General features: G+C 51.7%; 1 protein-coding gene across 2 annotated transcripts in view; it reads right to left on the reverse strand.

Moving 5' to 3' along the window:
- Positions 1–21727, reverse strand: part of ndrg4 (NDRG family member 4) — a 214098-nt gene that overhangs the window by 29851 nt on the left and 162520 nt on the right. For both annotated transcript variants that reach the window (XM_067997685.1, XM_067997686.1), the window contains 4 exons: positions 16288–16374; positions 15819–15875; positions 10175–10278; positions 8882–8938 (listed from right to left, as the gene is read on the reverse strand). In XM_067997685.1, coding sequence (XP_067853786.1) covers positions 8882–8938; positions 10175–10278; positions 15819–15875; positions 16288–16374 — 305 coding nt within the window. The remainder of the gene's footprint in view (positions 1–8881; positions 8939–10174; positions 10279–15818; positions 15876–16287; positions 16375–21727) is intronic.

Below are 21727 nucleotides of genomic sequence, written 5' to 3' on the forward strand. Positions count from 1 at the left end.
CGGGGATATTCCCCCTCACACTGGGATCGGTGACGGGGATATTCCCCCTCACACTGGGATCAAGGACGGGGATATTCCCCCTCACACTGCGATCGGTGACGGGGATATTCCCCCTCACACTGGGATCAATGACGGGGATATTCCCCCTCACACTGGGATCGGTGACGGGGATATTCCCCCTCACACTGGGATCAGTGACGGGGATATTCCCCCTCACACTGGGTTCAGGGACGGGGATATTCCCCCTCACACTGGGATCAGGGACGGGGATATTCCCCCTCACACTGGGATCAGTGACGGGGATATTCCCCCTCACACTGGGATCGGTGACGGGGATATTCCCCCTCACACTGGGATCAAGGACGGGGATATTCCCCCTCACACTGCGATCGGTGACGGGGATATTCCCCCTCACACTGGGATCAATGACGGGGATATTCCCCCTCACACTAGGGGTAGTGACGGGGATATTCCCCCTCACACTGGGATCAGGGACGGGGATATTCCCCCTCACACTGGGGGTAATGACGGGGATATTCCCCCTCACACTGGGGGCAGTGAAGGGGATATTCCCCCTCACACTGGGATCAGGGACGGGCATATTCCCCCTCACACTGGGGGTAGTGACGGGGATATTCCCCCTCACACTGGGGGCAGTGAAGGGGATATTCCCCCTCACACTGGGATCAGGGACGGGGATATTCCCCCTCACACTGTGGGCAGTGAAGGGGATATTCCCCCTCACACTGGGATCAGGGACGGGCATATTCCCCCTCACACTGGGGGCAGTGACGGGGATATTCCCCCTCACACTCGGGGCAGTGACGGGGATATTCCCCCTCACACTGGGGGCAGTGATGGGGATATTCACCCTCACACTGGGGGCAGTGACGGGGATATTCCCCCTCACACTCGGGGCAGTGAAGGGGATATTCCCCCTCACACTGGGGGCAGTGACGGGGATATTCCCCCTCACACTCGGGGCAGTGACGGGGATATTCCCCCTCACACTGGGGGCAGTGACGGGGTATTCCCCCTCACACTCGGGGCAGTGACGGGGATATTCCCCCTCACACTGGGATCAGTGACGGGGATATTCCCCCTCACACTGGGATCAGTGACGGGGATATTCCCCCTCACACTCGGGGCAGTGACGGGGATATTCCCCCTCACACTGGGATCAGTGACGGGGATATTCCCCCTCACACTGGGGGCAGTGACGGGGATATTCCCCCTCACACTGGGATCAGTGACGGGGATATTCCCCCTCACACTGGGATCAAGGACGGGGATATTCCCCCTCACACTGCGATCGGTGACGGGGATATTCCCCCTCACACTGGGATCAATGACGGGGATATTCCCCCTCACACTGGGGTAGTGACGGGGATATTCCCCCTCACACTGGGATCAGGGACGGGGATATTCCCCCTCACACTGGGGGTAATGACGGGGATATTCCCCCTCACACTGGGGGCAGTGAAGGGGATATTCCCCCTCACACTGGGGGCAGTGACGGGGATATTCCCCCTCACACTCGGGGCAGTGACGGGGATATTCCCCCTCACACTGGGATCAGTGACGGGGATATTCCCCCTCACACTGGGATCAGTGACGGGGATATTCCCCCTCACACTCGGGGCAGTGACGGGGATATTCCCCCTCACACTGGGATCAGTGACGGGGATATTCCCCCTCACACTGGGGGCAGTGACGGGGATATTCCCCCTCACACTGGGATCAGTGACGGGGATATTCCCCCTCACACTCGGGGCAGTGACGGGGATATTCCCCCTCACACTGGGATCAGTGACGGGGATATTCCCCCTCACACTGGGATCAGTGACGGGGATATTCCCCCTCACACTGGGGTCAGTGACGGGGATATTCCCCCTCACACTGGGATCAGTGACGGGGATATTCCCCCTCACACTGGGGGCAGTGACGGGGATATTCCCCCTCACACTGGGATCAGTGACGGGGATATTCCCCCTCACACTGGGGGCAGTGACGGGGATATTCCCCCTCACACTCGGGGCAGTGACGGGGATATTCCCCCTCACACTGGGGGCAGTGACGGGGATATTCCCCCTCACACTGGGATCAGTGACGGGGATATTCCCCCTCACACTGGGATCAGTGACGGGGATATTCCCCCTCACACTCGGGGTAGTGACGGGGATATTCCCCCTCACACTGGGGGCAGTGAAGGGGATATTCCCCCTCACACTGGGATCAGGGTCGGGGATATTCCCCCTCACACTGGGGGCAGTGAAGGGGATATTCCCCCTCACACTGGGATCAGGGACGGGCATATTCCCCCTCACACTGGGGGCAGTGACGGGGATATTCCCCCTCACACTCGGGGCAGTGACGGGGATATTCCCCCTCACACTGGGGGCAGTGATGGGGATATTCCCCCTCACACTCGGGGCAGTGACGGGGATATTCCCCCTCACACTGGGGGCAGTGACGGGGATATTCCCCCTCACACTCGGGGCAGTGACGGGGATATTCCCCCTCACACTGGGGGCAGTGACGGGGATATTCCCCCTCACACTCGGGGCAGTGACGGGGATATTCCCCCTCACACTGGGATCAGTGACGGGGATATTCCCCCTCACACTGGGATCAGTGACGGGGATATTCCCCCTCACACTGGGATCAGTGACGGGGATATTCCCACTCACACTGCGATCAGTGATGGGGATATTCCCCCTCACACTGCGATCAGTGATGGGGATATTCCCCCTCACACTGGGGTCAGTGACGGGGATATTCCCCCTCACACTGGGGTCAGTGACGAGGATATTCCCCCTCACACTGGGATCAGTGACGGGGATATTCCCCCTCACACTGGGATCAGTGACGGGGATATTCCCCCTCACACTGGGGTCAGTGACGGGGATATTCCCCCTCACACTGGGATCAGTGACGGGGATATTCCCCCTCACACTGGGGGCAGTGACGGGGATATTCCCCCTCACACTGGGATCAGTGACGGGGATATTCCCCCTCACACTGGGGGCAGTGACGGGGATATTCCCCCTCACACTCGGGGCAGTGACGGGGATATTCCCCCTCACACTGGGGGCAGTGACGGAGATATTCCCCCTCACACTGGGATCAGTGACGGGGATATTCCCCCTCACACTGGGATCAGTGACGGGGATATTCCCCCTCACACTCGGGGTAGTGACGGGGATATTCCCCCTCACACTGGGGTCAGTGACGGGGATATTCCCCCTCACACTGGGATCAGTGACGGGGATATTCCCCCTCACACTGGGATCAATGACGGGGATATTCCCCCTCACACTGGGATCATTGACGGGGATATTCCCCCTCACACTGGGATCAGTGACGGGGATATTCCCCCTCACACTGGGTTCAGGGACGGGGATATTCCCCCTCACACTGGGATCAGGGACGGGGTTATTCCCTCTCACACTGGGTTCAGGGACGGGGATATTCCCCCTCACACTGGGATCAGGGACGGGGATATTCCCCCTCACACTCGGGGCAGTGACGGGGATATTCCCCCTCACACTGGGTTCAGGGACGGGGATATTCCCCCTCACACTGGGATCAGGGACGGGGATATTCCCCCTCACACTGGGATCAGGGACGGGGATATTCCCCCTCACACTGGGATCAGTGACGGGGATATTCCCCCTCACACTGGGATCGGTGACGGGGATATTCCCCCTCACACTGGGATCAAGGACGGGGATATTCCCCCTCACACTGCAATCGGTGACGGGGATATTCCCCCTCACACTGGGATCAATGACGGGGATATTCCCCCTCACACTGGGGGCAGTGAAGGGGATATTCCCCCTCACACTGGGATCAGGGACGGGCATATTCCCCCTCACACTGGGGGTAGTGACGGGGATATTCCCCCTCACACTGGGATCAGGGACGGGCATATTCCCCCTCACACTGGGGGCAGTGACGGGGATATTCCCCCTCACACTCGGGGCAGTGACGGGGATATTCCCCCTCACACTGGGGGCAGTGACGGGGATATTCCCCCTCACACTGGGGGCAGTGACGGGGATATTCCCCCTCACACTGGGTATCAGTGATGGGGATATTCCCCCTCACACTGGGATCAGTGACGGGGATATTCCCCCTCACACTGGGTATCAGTGACGGGGATATTCCCCCTCACACTGGGTATCAGTGATGGGGATATTCCCCCTCACACTGGGATCAGTGACGGGGATATTCCCCCTCACACTGGGTATCAGTGACGGGGATATTCCCCCTCACACTGGGATCAGGGACGGGCATATTCCCCCTCACACTGGGGGCAGTGACGGGGATATTCCCCCTCACACTCTGGGCAGTGACGGGGATATTCCCCCTCACACTGGGGGCAGTGACGGGGATATTCCCCCTCACACTCGGGGCAGTGACGGGGATATTCCCCCTCACACTGGGATCAGTGACGGGGATATTCCCCCTCACACTGGGATCAGTGACGGGGATATTCCCCCTCACACTCGGGGCATTGACGGGGATATTCCCCCTCACACTGGGATCAGTGACGGGGATATTCCCCCTCACACTGGGATCAGGGACGGGGTTATTCCCCCTCACACTGGGTTCAGGGACGGGGATATTCCCCCTCACACTGGGATCAGGGACGGGGATATTCCCCCTCACACTCGGGGCAGTGACGGGGATATTCCCCCTCACACTGGGTTCAGGGACGGGGATATTCCCCCTCACACTGGGATCAGGGACGGGGATATTCCCCCTCACACTGGGATCAGGGACGGGGATATTCCCCCTCACACTGGGATCAGTGACGGGGATATTCCCCCTCACACTGGGATCGGTGACGGGGATATTCCCCCTCACACTGGGATCAAGGACGGGGATATTCCCCCTCACACTGCAATCGGTGACGGGGATATTCCCCCTCACACTGGGATCAATGACGGGGATATTCCCCCTCACACTGGGGGCAGTGAAGGGGATATTCCCCCTCACACTGGGATCAGGGACGGGCATATTCCCCCTCACACTGGGGGTAGTGACGGGGATATTCCCCCTCACACTGGGATCAGGGACGGGCATATTCCCCCTCACACTGGGGGCAGTGACGGGGATATTCCCCCTCACACTCGGGGCAGTGACGGGGATATTCCCCCTCACACTGGGGGCAGTGACGGGGATATTCCCCCTCACACTGGGGGCAGTGACGGGGATATTCCCCCTCACACTCGGGGCAGTGAAGGGGATATTCCCCCTCACACTGGGGGCAGTGACGGGGATATTCCCCCTCACACTGGGATCAGGGACGGGCATATTCCCCCTCACACTGGGGGCAGTGACGGGGATATTCCCCCTCACACTCTGGGCAGTGACGGGGATATTCCCCCTCACACTGGGGGCAGTGACGGGGATATTCCCCCTCACACTCGGGGCAGTGACGGGGATATTCCCCCTCACACTGGGATCAGTGACGGGGATATTCCCCCTCACACTGGGATCAGTGACGGGGATATTCCCCCTCACACTGGGGTCAGTGACGGGGATATTCCCCCTCACACTGGGATCAGTGACGGGGATATTCCCCCTCACACTGGGGGCAGTGACGGGGATATTCCCCCTCACACTGGGATCAGTGACGGGGATATTCCCCCTCACACTGGGGGCAGTGACGGGGATATTCCCCCTCACACTCGGGGCAGTGACGGGGATATTCCCCCTCACACTGGGGGCAGTGACGGAGATATTCCCCCTCACACTGGGATCAGTGACGGGGATATTCCCCCTCACACTGGGATCAGTGACGGGGATATTCCCCCTCACACTCGGGGTAGTGACGGGGATATTCCCCCTCACACTGGGGTCAGTGACGGGGATATTCCCCCTCACACTGGGATCAGTGACGGGGATATTCCCCCTCACACTGGGATCAATGACGGGGATATTCCCCCTCACACTGGGATCATTGACGGGGATATTCCCCCTCACACTGGGATCAGTGACGGGGATATTCCCCCTCACACTGGGTTCAGGGACGGGGATATTCCCCCTCACACTGGGATCAGGGACGGGGTTATTCCCCCTCACACTGGGTTCAGGGACGGGGATATTCCCCCTCACACTGGGATCAGGGACGGGGATATTCCCCCTCACACTCGGGGCAGTGACGGGGATATTCCCCCTCACACTGGGTTCAGGGACGGGGATATTCCCCCTCACACTGGGATCAGGGACGGGGATATTCCCCCTCACACTGGGATCAGGGACGGGGATATTCCCCCTCACACTGGGATCAGTGACGGGGATATTCCCCCTCACACTGGGATCGGTGACGGGGATATTCCCCCTCACACTGGGATCAAGGACGGGGATATTCCCCCTCACACTGCAATCGGTGACGGGGATATTCCCCCTCACACTGGGATCAATGACGGGGATATTCCCCCTCACACTGGGGGCAGTGAAGGGGATATTCCCCCTCACACTGGGATCAGGGACGGGCATATTCCCCCTCACACTGGGGGTAGTGACGGGGATATTCCCCCTCACACTGGGATCAGGGACGGGCATATTCCCCCTCACACTGGGGGCAGTGACGGGGATATTCCCCCTCACACTCGGGGCAGTGACGGGGATATTCCCCCTCACACTGGGGGCAGTGACGGGGATATTCCCCCTCACACTGGGGGCAGTGACGGGGATATTCCCCCTCACACTGGGTATCAGTGATGGGGATATTCCCCCTCACACTGGGATCAGTGACGGGGATATTCCCCCTCACACTGGGTATCAGTGACGGGGATATTCCCCCTCACACTGGGTATCAGTGATGGGGATATTCCCCCTCACACTGGGATCAGTGACGGGGATATTCCCCCTCACACTGGGTATCAGTGACGGGGATATTCCCCCTCACACTGGGATCAGGGACGGGCATATTCCCCCTCACACTGGGGGCAGTGACGGGGATATTCCCCCTCACACTCTGGGCAGTGACGGGGATATTCCCCCTCACACTGGGGGCAGTGACGGGGATATTCCCCCTCACACTCGGGGCAGTGACGGGGATATTCCCCCTCACACTGGGATCAGTGACGGGGATATTCCCCCTCACACTGGGATCAGTGACGGGGATATTCCCCCTCACACTCGGGGCATTGACGGGGATATTCCCCCTCACACTGGGATCAGTGACGGGGATATTCCCCCTCACACTGGGATCAGGGACGGGGTTATTCCCCCTCACACTGGGTTCAGGGACGGGGATATTCCCCCTCACACTGGGATCAGGGACGGGGATATTCCCCCTCACACTCGGGGCAGTGACGGGGATATTCCCCCTCACACTGGGTTCAGGGACGGGGATATTCCCCCTCACACTGGGATCAGGGACGGGGATATTCCCCCTCACACTGGGATCAGGGACGGGGATATTCCCCCTCACACTGGGATCAGTGACGGGGATATTCCCCCTCACACTGGGATCGGTGACGGGGATATTCCCCCTCACACTGGGATCAAGGACGGGGATATTCCCCCTCACACTGCAATCGGTGACGGGGATATTCCCCCTCACACTGGGATCAATGACGGGGATATTCCCCCTCACACTGGGGGCAGTGAAGGGGATATTCCCCCTCACACTGGGATCAGGGACGGGCATATTCCCCCTCACACTGGGGGTAGTGACGGGGATATTCCCCCTCACACTGGGATCAGGGACGGGCATATTCCCCCTCACACTGGGGGCAGTGACGGGGATATTCCCCCTCACACTCGGGGCAGTGACGGGGATATTCCCCCTCACACTGGGGGCAGTGACGGGGATATTCCCCCTCACACTGGGGGCAGTGACGGGGATATTCCCCCTCACACTCGGGGCAGTGAAGGGGATATTCCCCCTCACACTGGGGGCAGTGACGGGGATATTCCCCCTCACACTGGGATCAGGGACGGGCATATTCCCCCTCACACTGGGGGCAGTGACGGGGATATTCCCCCTCACACTCTGGGCAGTGACGGGGATATTCCCCCTCACACTGGGGGCAGTGACGGGGATATTCCCCCTCACACTCGGGGCAGTGACGGGGATATTCCCCCTCACACTGGGATCAGTGACGGGGATATTCCCCCTCACACTGGGATCAGTGACGGGGATATTCCCCCTCACACTCGGGGCATTGACGGGGATATTCCCCCTCACACTGGGATCAGTGACGGGGATATTCCCCCTCACACTGGGGGCAGTGACGGGGATATTCCCCCTCACACTGGGGACAGTGACGGGGATATTCCCCCTCACACTGGGATCAGTGACGGGGATATTCCCCCTCACACTCGGGGCAGTGACGGGGATATTCCCCCTCACACTGGGGGCAGTGACGGGGATATTCCCCCTCACACTGGGATCAGTGACGGGGATATTCCCCCTCACACTGGGATCAGTGACGGGGATATTCCCCCTCACACTCGGGGTAGTGACGGGGATATTCCCCCTCACACTGGGGTCAGTGACGGGGATATTCCCCCTCACACTGGGATCAGTGACGGGGATATTCCCCCTCACACTCGGGGCAGTGACGGGGATATTCCCCCTCACACTGGGATCAGTGACGGGGATATTCCCCCTCACACTGGGTATCAGTGACGGGGATATTCCCCCTCACACTGGGGGCAGTGACGGGGATATTCCCCCTCACACTGGGGGCAGTGACAGGATGATTCACACCAGGACTGAAATAGGACAGGATCTAAGTCTGAGGAACGATTCAGTGTTTTGGAATTGGTTTGGATCCAATACAAGAGAGAGTGAGTGTCGACAGTGCGATGTTGGAGAGGATGACGATTGAGGGGCGGGGGAGGGGTGAATACTTACTGCAGGGTCTTCGCATTGGCCACAGTTCCAGGTCTGTTCATTTCCAGATCCCTGCGACTGTGGAGGAGAAGAAACTGTTCAGACAATTATTATTTTTTTGAAATGAGTCACATTTTGGTCCTGTTTTTGTTTATTCAAAAGCGAACATAGGACCACCTGAGCCACAGATTTCTACCAGGCTGCTGTCTGGCTCGCAGGAGATGAGCTTGTGCTTGTGTTTTCCGCCCCACTGAGGGGCCGAAGGGCCTGGTGCTGCACTGCGTTTTATATATACGCTCAGCTCAGAGCTGGCGAACGCAGCCGGTGTCAGGGACTGCGAGCCTAACTCATGAACTTCCAAGGTGTTCGTCGCACTCGACCCGAGCAGTCACAAAGAGAACAACAAAGAGAAGTTTACAAGGTCAGACCAGCATAACACCAAGCAGGAAACTGGAGTGAACAGGTCCAGTCGGAGAACTGGCACCAGCACGAGCACGATGGGCTGAACGGCCTCTATCAGCGCAGTTATTTCTGAAGATTTAAATTTGGAGCAAGGGGCGCAATTTATAAACATAAAGGAAACATCAAGCTCATTTTATTAAATATAATGGTTCTAAATGCCTGCGAGCCAATAGCTGTTCCAAGGTGAGATCATATCTATCGGATTTTCCATTTTCACTTTCATTTTTAAAATGTTTATGGTGAAATTTGTGCTCAAGGTAAGGGGTGTCATCCATCACTGCTCAGCCCTAATGGTACTTCTATTGGGGTGTGTCTGTAACCGTCTTGCCTGTACTGAGGTGTGTGTGTAACAATGTTGTCTGTATTAAGGTGTGACTGTGACAGTGTTACCTGTACTAAGGTGTGTCTGTGAGTTTTGCCTGTACTAAAGTGTCTGTGACAGTTTTGCCTGCACTAAGGTGTGTCTGTGATGTTGTTTGCCTGTACTAAAGTGTGTCTGTAACAGCGTTACCTGTACTGCGATGTGTCTATGACGCTGTTGCCTGTAATGAGATGTACCTGTGATGCTGTTGCCTGCACTGAGATGTGCCTGTGATACTGCTGCCTGTACTGAGGTGTGCCTGTGTTGCTGCTGCCTGTACTGAGATGTGCCTGTGATGCTGTTGCCTGTACTGAGTTGTGTCTGTGATGCTGTTGCCTGTACTGAGGTGTGCCTGTGTTGCTGCTGCCTGTACTGAGATGTGCCTGTGATGCTGTTGCCTGTACTGAGTTGTGTCTGTGATGCTGTTGCCTGTACTGAGTTGTGTCTGTGATGCTGTTGCCTGTACTGAGATGTGTCTGTGACAGTGTTACCTGTTGTACATATTCCAGAAGAGCTGCAGATTGCTCTGGTTGACGCAAGCTCCTATCTGCTGTCTTAAGCTCTGCACCAGCTCTGTATTGTTCATCAGTTCCTCCTGAGACAGGGAGTACAAACACTGTTACACACCACTATGCTGACTACAAACTCTGCCTCTGGCTTTTCCCAGGAAAGTTCTTCTCTTTTCTCCCCTCTTCTCTTGAAGGCATTGACTCCCTGTTGGGTTCCACTCACTGCACGGGCAAAGGCTGCCCTGTGGTACCTCACCCAAGTGGGTATTCTTAAGGTACTGAACCAGTCAGCAATCAGGAACAGGTGCCCCAACTGATTTCCCCCAACCCCTCCCCGTCTCCCAGCCCAGGTTCCCTGAGCCCCTATTTTGCCATCCCGGCTCATGTCAGCTAATTCAACAAAAGAAGTACTTACATTGATACAGCACCTAATCACATCTCTTGAAAACATCTCAAAATACTTCAAATACAATTAATTACTTTGAAGAGTAGGGATTGTTGCTACATGGGCTAATACGGCAGCCATTTTGCAGACAGCAAAATTCCATAGACAGCAATAAGATGGAAGACCATTAATCTGTTTTTAGTGATGTTTGTTGAGTCAGGAATGTTGGCCAGGAAGCCAGCACACAGCAGGAATCAAATATGAAAACACAGGTGGTTTACTGTTACCCAGAATTCCATCAACCGCGCCTTCGAGTGAACACAGGCAACTTTCTGAATTTCTAATCAGTGAGGACACTGCTGAAAGTCTGGAGTTGGATGAACTCTAACATGCACAGCCATAGCCAGCAATAGATCGCACAGCCCAGGATACAGGGTAACAGCAGAATAAATAGGAATGCTTCATTGAAATTATACACCCCATCAGGGGTTTTATACAGTGGGGGGAAATGGGAACTTTCTACTGGAATTTTTTGTCAGAATCAGGTATACCTTAATCCACTCTGAGCATTTAAATCTTGTATTCTGCTCAGTTAAAGACTGAACACTCAAAGTAAGACCAGGTGTCAGCTGTGGCTCAGTTGGTAGCACTCTCGCCTTAGAGTCAGGAGGTCATGGGTTCAAGTCCCACTCCAGAGACTTACAGCATGTAATCTAGGCTGACATTTCAGTGCACTGTTAGATGTTTGGATGAGATGTTAAACCGAGGCTCCATCTGCTCTCTCAGGTGGCCATAAAAGATCCCTTTGCATGGGAAGTTCTCCCAATGTCCTGGCCAATATTTATCACTGAAACAGATTATCTGGTTGTTTATGTCATTACTGTTTGTGGGACTTTGTTACATGCAAACTTCAAAAGCAACTCATTGGTTGAGAAGCACTTTGGCACATCCTGAGGTTGTGAAAGGTGCTCTATAAATGCAAGTTTATTCCTTTTCTTTCTGTTGATGTACCAGACATCATCTTCAATGAAAAAAATATTTGGTAATGATCAGTTTTCATTTCAGGGACCTCAGCAAGTAAGCCAATATCCTGGACCTTTTCCGACACCTCCAATCCCACCTCCTATCCAAATTCTTACACTGTGTATTAACACTTACACTGTATCCCAGCTACCTCACTGTGTCATAACTATCACAGCATATCCTAAATCTTATACTGTATCCTATCAAACTGTATCATAATCCTTAAACTTATCCCAATCACATTGTGTCCTGACTCTTACACTGTATCCTAATTATCGCACTGTATCCTACAACACTATATCCTAATTATCAAAATATATCCTAATTATTACACTGTATCCTAATTATTACACTACAGCCTCAACCTCTAACTGGGTGGGACTGCGCTCGCCTGGTTCCATTCCTATCTATCCAGTCGTAGCCAGAGAATCTCCTGCAATAGCTTCTCTTCCTGTTCCCACATCGTTACTTCTGGAGTCCCCCAAGGATCTATCCTTAGCCCCCTCGTATTTCTCTTCTACATCCTGCCCCTCGGCAGCATCTTCCGAAAACACAACGCCAGATTCCACAACGCACGTTGATGACACCCAGCTCTACCTCACCACCACCTCTCTTGACCCCACCACTGTCTCTGATTATCACACTGCTTGTCCAACATCCAGTACAAACATTCCTCCAACTAATTATTGGGTAGACCTAAGCCGTTGTTTGCAACCTTGGCATCCTATTTGACTCTGAGATGAGCTTCCGACCCCATTTCCGCTCCATCACCAAGACAACCTACTTCCACCTCTGTAACATCGGCCGCCCCCGCCCCGCCTCAGCTCATCTGCCGCTGAAAACCTCATCCATGCCTTTGTTATCTCTAGACTTGACTATTCCAATGCTCTCCTGGCTGGCCTCCCATCTTCTACCCTCCATAAACTTGAGCTCATCCAAAACTCAGCTGCCCGTATCCTAACTCACATCAAGTCCCATTCACCCATCACCCCTGTGCTCGCTCCCAGTCCGGGAACGCCTCGATTTCAAAATTCTCATCCTTGTTTTCAAATCCCACCATGGCCTTACCCATCCCTGTTTCTGTAACCTCCTCCAGCCCTACAACACTCCGAGATCTCTGCGCTCCTCCAATTCGGGCCTCTTATGCATCCCCGATTTTAATTGCTCCACCGTTGGTGGCCGTGTGTTCAGCTGCCTAGGCCCTAAGCTCTGGAGTTCCCTCCCTAAACCTTTCCACCTCTTTACCTTTCTCTCCTCCTTTAAGACGCTCCTTATAAACCTACCTCTTTGACCAAGCTTTTGGTCACCTCTCCTAATATCTCCTTATGTGGCTTGGTGTCAAATTTTGTTTGATAATCGCTGCTGTGATGCTCCTTGGAACATTTTACTACATTAAAGGTGCTATATAAGTGCAAATTGTTGTTGTTGTTGTGTCCTAACTCTTTCACTGTGTCCTAACTCTTTCACTGTGTCCTAACTCTTCCCATCTGATAAGATCTAATACAACATCTTGTTTTGATCATGCCTTCTATCTCTGATACAAATTTAGCCAATCACACCTAGTGCCTTCATCAGTCTGCAGCCTCTCAATCTAATTTTATCTCTGCTGCCAACTTCTATAAACATGCTGTTTGAAGTGCCAAATGCAACTTTACCAAAAAGTAGTTTCAACTGCTGTCATTCTACCTCTCCTGCAGCTGGCCCTTCTGGTCCTTTGCTAATTCTGTCTCTTGAAACTATCCACTCCTCTTCCAAATGATGGTACAGTTGCAAGATTTGTCAGAGAAAGTTGATCTTTGAAATTCACTTCTGCCCTTCAATTCCTATGTCATTGCTTTTTGATAAAGAACCTTCATTGCTCCATTCTATTTGACCGTACGACTGACATCGAGCTTTATCCCTGCTAGTTCTGTCAGATTCTCTGTATTTCCATAAAATCTCTGATCCTGTTGTTCTCAAGATGTGTGCCTCCTAATTTACCACTGTCCTTTGTCATCACTTCACAGTCTCTTACTCCAAGTCCACTTTCCCTTCTCCTTGAAAGTTTCCTTATGTCCATCTTATCCCTAAGAAAGGTGAACCCTCTTACCCTTCTCCACTTTTACCTACTGTCCTTTTGTTCTTATATCTAATGTTAAGGGAGACTCTGTAAACTTTCAAATTATCCACCACTTAGAAAATTCTGGCCTTAATCCATGATTCCCAGTGTGATTTTTGGTAGGGCTGGTCCACCGGTGATCATGTTCTCCATGTTACTCATCTCTGGAACTCTGCTCTTGAACACTTTGGTGATCATCTATCATTGCCTTGGGCATCTCCAAAGCCTTTGACAGAACTTGGTACCGTGCATGTTTAAACAAGCTACATTATGTGGCCTTCCACCAAAACAATGTTCATGATTATCTAATTCTCTCTCAATCACCTTGGGCTATAGTTGATGACGCATCCATAATCTGTTCATTCTGTCCTCTATCCTGTTTTTTTTCTTCATATCAGCGACCTCCTTTATTCAACATTCAAGCCTAACCACTCTTTTGCCAGTGATTCCACTGTACATCCAAGTTCCTTCAGATCACACAGCCCTAGTTCAGTGGCTGAATCGCTACATCTTGATTTTTTCTGTGTCTTTTGATGGGGCAATGAAATTATTGTTTCTTCCAACTGCATTTTTTCCAAGCCTAACCAACCTTTGCTGCTCTGCCTTTGATGGCTCCAACAATATTATTTCTTGATCTACTGATATTCTTTATCTATCTCCTCTGATCTTAAATGGAACTCTCACACCTTCTCCATCTCTAAAGCTGCCTCCAAGCTCGATTTCCTCATTCAAGCCGAGCATTTCTAAACTCCTCAACATTTCAACCCGCTGTGAAGCCCAAGTCTGTCCAAGACTTGAATCTAACTCTCATATCTGGGAAGGCTCGTCCAGTCCCTCTCTTATGGCCTTGGCGAAGGTAGAAAAGGTTTGGGCTCTGAAATTTCACAGGGTTACAACTAGTCTACCCTCAGCCAGAGACCGGTGGAAACCCCGGAGAAGTGGCCGAAACAGTCGGTGGCAGCCCCATGGAATTTCAGGGCCTTGCTGTCTGGTAAGGAATCTCTCTGTCATTTCAGGTATCCAAACTTTCTTTGACATTTCAACCTGTCTTGTCTCCTTATTTCATCCTGATTACTATAGTTGGTGCTCCCTTCTTCTTCCTAAGGTCCAAATATGCAATCCTACATGGCCAGCCTCACCCCACATCTTTATTGTGTTGAAACCAAGACTCCTCATATCTTAACCTTTCCCAAGACATCCTAACTGTAGAACTTTCTACCTTCCTCAGTGTTTTCTCCCTCTTACAATCTTCAGGCTTTTAAAACCCAAGCTTAGTGTCACCTGACCACGACTTCCTGATTTACCTCATTTTCACTTATACTTTTTCCAAACTTGGTATTCCCTGGACCTTGGACCATGGCCTTTTACTTTAATTTCTTAATAAAAAAACAAGGTTGGCTGCCAGACAAAGTCCTCAGGGACTTATTAGGAGTTGGATATATGACGTATAGAGTGATACAGGCTGTGGACTTACTTAGATATCAAGGCATTGATTTTAACCCTACTCACCCGGTAGAAACCATGCAAGTGGGCAGTTAAAAGTGAGCAGGTTAGTTACCCGCTCGGTACTTGCCCCTTTCTCGCCACTGGCGATCTTAATCTGCAGGGTTATGCAGGTGGTTAAGGTGCCCGCCTAAAGCTGGCGGGGCCCTCATGAATTTATGCAAATTGGGGTGGGTCCTATTATATCAGTGGGACCCCAACTACATGGTGACTCGGGCCTGAGTGGGGAAGGCAGCTCAGCCGCTGTGGGAAAGGGTGAAGAGACCCCTCCAAGGTAAGTGCAAACCATTCCTTTGAGGGGCCAGGAGCAGAAGGAGTCAAACTTAGGTCAGTGAATACGTTTTCCACTCCCCCCGCACCCCCCCCACCGAGTTAAAATCAACCCCTAAGATTTTGTTTCTCAGAGCGAAATGCATCAAAATTAGAGACAGTTTTTAAAATCCAACATCAGCGAATCTCACTCCAAATGACCGAAAGTTGACAGTCCTGTGACTGGGCCGGTAACAACTCAAATTGCCCCATCTTTGTTGCATTAGGATGATGGAGCTTTTCCTATTGGGTCATCAGCTGACACTGCAGGAAGCTGGGCCATTGCTGCTGGTGAAGTATCTGCTTACCTGGCTGCAGAGATGCGAGAGGACGGTGTCAGGGAGTGAGCTGGTCAGGCCCGAGAGCTGCCAACAAACAGAAGAGCAATGAGCTTCACTCCGCATTCTCCCGTCTCCTTGAAGACGACATTCCCCTCTACCCAACCATCCATATGCTTACACTGTCCAAGCTAAAGCTGCAGAGAGACCACTAATGTGGATTCCCCATTCCCCTACATTGGTCTTTTTCCAATGGTCACTCATTCAGACTGGTTGAGTGTGAAGGGTCTCACAAAATTTACCCATATATATAAACCATCTGAGAACCCCTCGATTAGATTCCAGCCTGTAACTCAGATTTTATTGCATGCATTTCAATTATTCTGGGAGTAAATTCAGAACGCCCTCCGCTTTGCAGCCTTCCAGCCCAAATTGGTCAGGGACCAAGAAGATGATTAGTGACAATATTAGTTGCAGTCAGATGGTTGTGAGCACTGACCTTTGTTGCTGCCCAGTCAATCCAGCCCTTTCCACAGGGGTCAATGTTGACGAGGACCATCCCCTCCACGAGATCCGGGAAAATCAACTGAAAGAGCAGACAGCCAAGTGAGACCAGCAAGAGAAAGAGAGACCAGAGAGAGAGAGAGACCAGAGAGAGAGAGAGAGAGAGAGACCAACGAGAGAGAGGGAACAGCGCGACTGAGTTCAGTGCAATTGAGTAAGTTCATGACTGAGCTCAGCGCTCGAGGACCGAGAACATAATTCCGGCAATATTACCAATGAACAAGTTAATACATTCACCTCAAATTCCTTTGGCCGCAGTTTAAGCAAGGGGTTAATACAATTAAAATAAACAACATGTAAAGGAATTTTATAATAAAACCATCTGTTACTATTACCACGCAGCACGATTTCGAGGAGTACATTAATACACCCCAGGGTAGTAGGGGGCTGAGGGTGGCCCATACACTTCAGTAGGAGGACCTGCCAGGGATATAAAACATAATTTACTAAGAAATAGAAAGTGCTGAAAATGCCTAGCAGGTCCGTCAGCACCCGAGAGAGAAAGCTTAATGGTTCAGATGGGGGGAGGGGGATCGGTATCTCTAACCCGATAATCAGAATAAACCTCTCCAACTCCACAAACTCAGAGTGTTACACTCAGGAGAACACAGAGCTGGGAGTGTGTATCACACATCAACATCCTGGGAGTCACCATTGACCAGAAACTTAACTGGACCAGCCACATAAATACAGTGGCTACAAGATCAGGTCAGAGGCTGGGTATTCTGCGGCGAGTGACTCACCCCCTGACTCCCCAAAGCCTTTCCACCATCTACAAGGCACAGTCAGGAGTGTGATAGAATACTCTCCACTTGCCTGGATGAATGCAGCTCCAACAACACTCAAGAAGCTCGACACCATCCAGGACAAAGCAGCCCGCTTGATTGGCACCCCATCCACCACCCTAAACATTCACTCCCCTCACCACTGGCGCACTGTGGCTGCAGTGTGTACCATCTACAGGATGCACTGCAGCAACTCGCCAAGGCTTCTTCGACAGCACCTCCCAAACCCGCGACCTCCACCACCTAGAAGGACAAGGGCAGCAGGCGCATGGGAACAACACCACCTGCACGTTCCCCTCCAAGTCACACGCCATCCCGACTTGGAAATATATCGCCGTTCCTTCATCGTCGCTGGGTCAAAATCCTGGAACTCCCTTCCTAACAGCACTGTGGGAGAACCTTCACCACACGGACTGCAGCGGTTCAAGAAGGCTGCTCACCACCACCTTCTCAAGAGCAATTAGGGATGGACAATAAATGCTGGCCTCGCCAGCGACGCCCACATCCACATGAACGAATAAAAAAAAAACACAGGATAACACAGAGCTAGGAGTGTGTTAAACACAGCAAAACATAGCTGAGATTGTTTATCACACAGGTTAACAGAACTAGGAAAGTGTATCACACAGGATAAAACAGAGCTGGGAGAGTGTTATACACAGGATAACACAGAGCCCGGAGTGTGTTACACACAGGACAACATAGAGCTGGGAGTGTGCATCACACAGGACAACACAGTGCTGGGAGTGTGTTACACACAGGATAACACAGTGCTGGGAGTGTGTTACACACAGGATAACACAGAGCTCGGAGTGTTACACACAGGACAACATAGAGCTGGGAGTGCTTAGCACACAGGATAACACAGAGCTGGGATTGTGTTATTCACATGATAACACGGAGCTGGGAGTGTGAATCATACAGAATAATACAAAGCTGGGAGTATTCTACACAAAGTTTAACACAGTGCTGAGACAGTGTTACACACAGGATAACACAGAGCTGGGAGTGTGTTATATACGGGATAACAAAGCTGGGAGTGTGTTACACACAGGATAACAGAGCCCGGAGTGTATTATACACAGGATAACAGAGCTGGGAGTGTGTATCACACAGGATAACACAGAGCTAGCTATGTGTTGCACATAAGACAACAGAGCTGGGAGAGTGTTAAACACCGGATAACGCAGAGCTGGGAGTGTTTTACACACAGGATAACACAGAAGCTGGGAGTGTGTTAAACACAGGTTACCAGAACTAGGAAAGTGTATCACACAGAAGAACACAGAGCAGGGAGAGGGTTACACACAAGATAACACAGAGCTGGTAGTGTGTATCACATAGGATAACAGAACTGGGAGTGTGTATCACACAGTAAAGCACAGAGCTGGGACAGTGTTACACAAAGGATAACACAGCACTGGGATTGTGTGTCCCAGAGGATAACACAGAGGTGGTAGAGTATTATAAACAGGATAACAAAGAGGTCGGAGAGTATTGCACACAGGATATCAGAGTGCTGGAAGCATGTTACACACAGGATAACACAGAGCTGGGACGGTGTTACACGAAGGATAATAGAGCAGGGATGTGTGTATCACACAGGATAACACTGTGCTAGCTGTGTGTTACACAGAAGACAATACAGAGCTGTGAGAGTGTTAAACACATCATAGCACAGCTGGGAGAGTGTTACACACAGGATACAGAACTGGAAGTGTGTATCACACAGTATAACACAGAGCTGGGACGATGTTACACACAGGATAACGCAGAGCTGAGAGTGTGAACATACAGAATAACGCCGAGCTGGGAGTGTGTTACACACAGGATAACACAGAACTGGGAGTGTTACGCACAGGACAACATAGAACTGGGATTGTGTTACACATGGGATAACACAGCACGGGGTTTGAGTTACAAACAGGATAACACAGAGCTGGGAGTATGTTATACACAGGATAACACAGAGCTGGGAGTGTATTACACACAGGGGAACACAGAGCTGGGAGTATGTTACACACAGGATAACTTAGAACTGGGAATGTGAACGCATAGCATAACGCAGAGCTGGGAATGTGTTACTCACAGGATAACAGAAGTGGGAGTGTGTATCAAACAGGATAACACAGAGCGGGGATCATGTTACAAACAGGATAACACAGAGCTGGGAGTGTGTTACACACAGGATAACACAGAGCTCAAAGTGTGTTACACACAGGACAATATAGAGCTGGGGGTGCTTAGCACACAGGAAAGCACAGAGCTGGGATTGGGTTATACACAGGATAAAACAGAGCTGGGAGTGTGTTTTAACAGGATAACACAGAGCTGGAAGTGTGTTATACACAGGATAATACAGAGCTGGGAGTGTGTTACACACAGGATATCACAAAGCTGGGATTGTGCTACACACAGGATGACACAGAGTTGGAAACGTGTTACACACAGGATAACATAGAGCTGGCATTGTGTTACACACAGGACGACACAGAGCGGGGATTGTGTTACAAGCAGGATAACACAGAGCTGGGAGTGTGTTATACACAGGACAACATAGATCTGGGAGTGTTTAGCACACAGAATAACACAGAGCTGGGACTGGGTTATACACAGGATAACACAGTGCTGGGAGTGTGTTATACACAGATACACCATCCAGGACAAAGCAGCCCACTTGATTGGCACCCCATCCACCACCCTAAACATTCACTCCCTTCACCACCGGTGCACCGTGGCTGCAGTGTGTACCATCCACAAGATACACTGCAGCAACTCGCCAAGGCTTCTTCGACAGCACCTCCCAAACCCGCAACCTCTACCACCTAGAAGGACAAGAGCAGCAGGCACATGGGAACAACACCACCTGCACGTTCTCCTCCAAGTCACACACCATCCCGACTTGGAAATATATCGCCGTTCCTTCATCGTCGCTGGGTCAAAATCCTGGAACTCCCTTCCTAACAGCACTGTGGGAGAACATTCACCACACGGACTGCAGCGGTTCAAGAAGGCGGCTCACCACCACCTTCTCAAGGACAATTAGGGATAGGCAATAAAAGATGGCCTTGCCAGTGACGCCCACATCCCGTGAACGAATAAAAAAAAAGAGGTGGGACTGTGTGTACACAGAATAACAGAGCTGGGATTGTGCTATATACAATGAGTGTTATGCACAGGATAAAACAAAACTGGGAGAGTGTTAAACACAGGTTAACACATTGCTGGGAGTGTGTTACACACAGGAGAACATAGACGTCAGAGTGTATTACACACAGGATGACGCAGAGCTGCGAGAGTGTGTCACACAGGATGACACAGAGCAGGGTGGGGTGTTATACACAGGAAAGCACAGAGCTTGGAGTATGTATCACATAGGATAACACAGAGGTGGGAGAGTGTTACGCACAGGATGACACAAAGCTGGGAGAGTGTTAAACACAGGTTAACACATTGCTGGGAGTGTGTTACACACAGGAGAACATAGACGTCAGAGTGTATTACACACAGGATGACGCAGAGCTGCGAGAGTGTGTCACACAGGATGACACAGAGCAGGGTGGGGTGTTATACACAGGAAAGCACAGAGCTTGGAGTATGTATCACATAGGATAACACAGAGGTGGGAGAGTGTTACGCACAGGATGACACAAAGCTGGGAGAGTGTTAAACACAGGTTAACACATTGCTGGGAGTGTGTTACACACAGGATAACACAGAGCAGGGGGAATGTATCACACAGGATAACACAGAGCGGGGGGGAGTGTGTTACACACAGGATAACACAAAGCTGGGCATGTCTTACGCACAGGATTATAGAGCTTGGAGTGTGTTGCACACACAGAGCTGGGAGTGTGTATCACAAAGGATAGCACAGAGCTGGAAGTGTGTATTACACAAGATAACACAGAGCTGGGAGTGTGTTAAATACTGTAAAACATACTCGGTTTGTGTATCACACAGGTTAACAGAATTAGGAGCGTGTATCACACAGGATAACTTAGATCTGGGAGTGTGTTACACACAGGAGAATACAGAGCTCGGAGACTGTCGTACAGAGGAGAACACAGAGAAGGGAGTCTGTTATACACAAGGCAAAACATAGCTGGGATTGTGTATCACACATGCTAACAGAACTAGGACAGTGTATCACACAGGATAACACAGAGCTGGTAGTGCGCATCACACAGGATAACACCGAGCTGGGAGTGTGTTTCAGACTGGATAACGCAGAGCTGGGAGTGTATATCACACAGGATAACACTGAGCTGGGAGTGTGTTACACATAGGATAAAACAAAGCTAGGAGTATGCTACACGCAGTATAACACAGAGCTGATACATACAGGATAACAGCGAGCTTGGTGCATGTATCAAACAGGTTAACACAGAGCTGGGAGTGTGTAACACACAGGGTGACACAGAGCAGGGGGTTGTGTTACACACAGGATAACACAGAGCTGGGAGTGAATAACACACAGTATAACACAGAGCTGGGACAGTTTTACACACAGGGTAACAGAGAGCTGGAAGTGTGTATCTCAGAGGGTAATTCAGAGTTGGGAGTGTGTGAATCACGCAGGATAACACA

This window comes from Heptranchias perlo, chromosome 16 (assembly GCF_035084215.1).
Source record: "Heptranchias perlo isolate sHepPer1 chromosome 16, sHepPer1.hap1, whole genome shotgun sequence".
NCBI lineage: Eukaryota > Metazoa > Chordata > Chondrichthyes > Hexanchiformes > Hexanchidae > Heptranchias > Heptranchias perlo.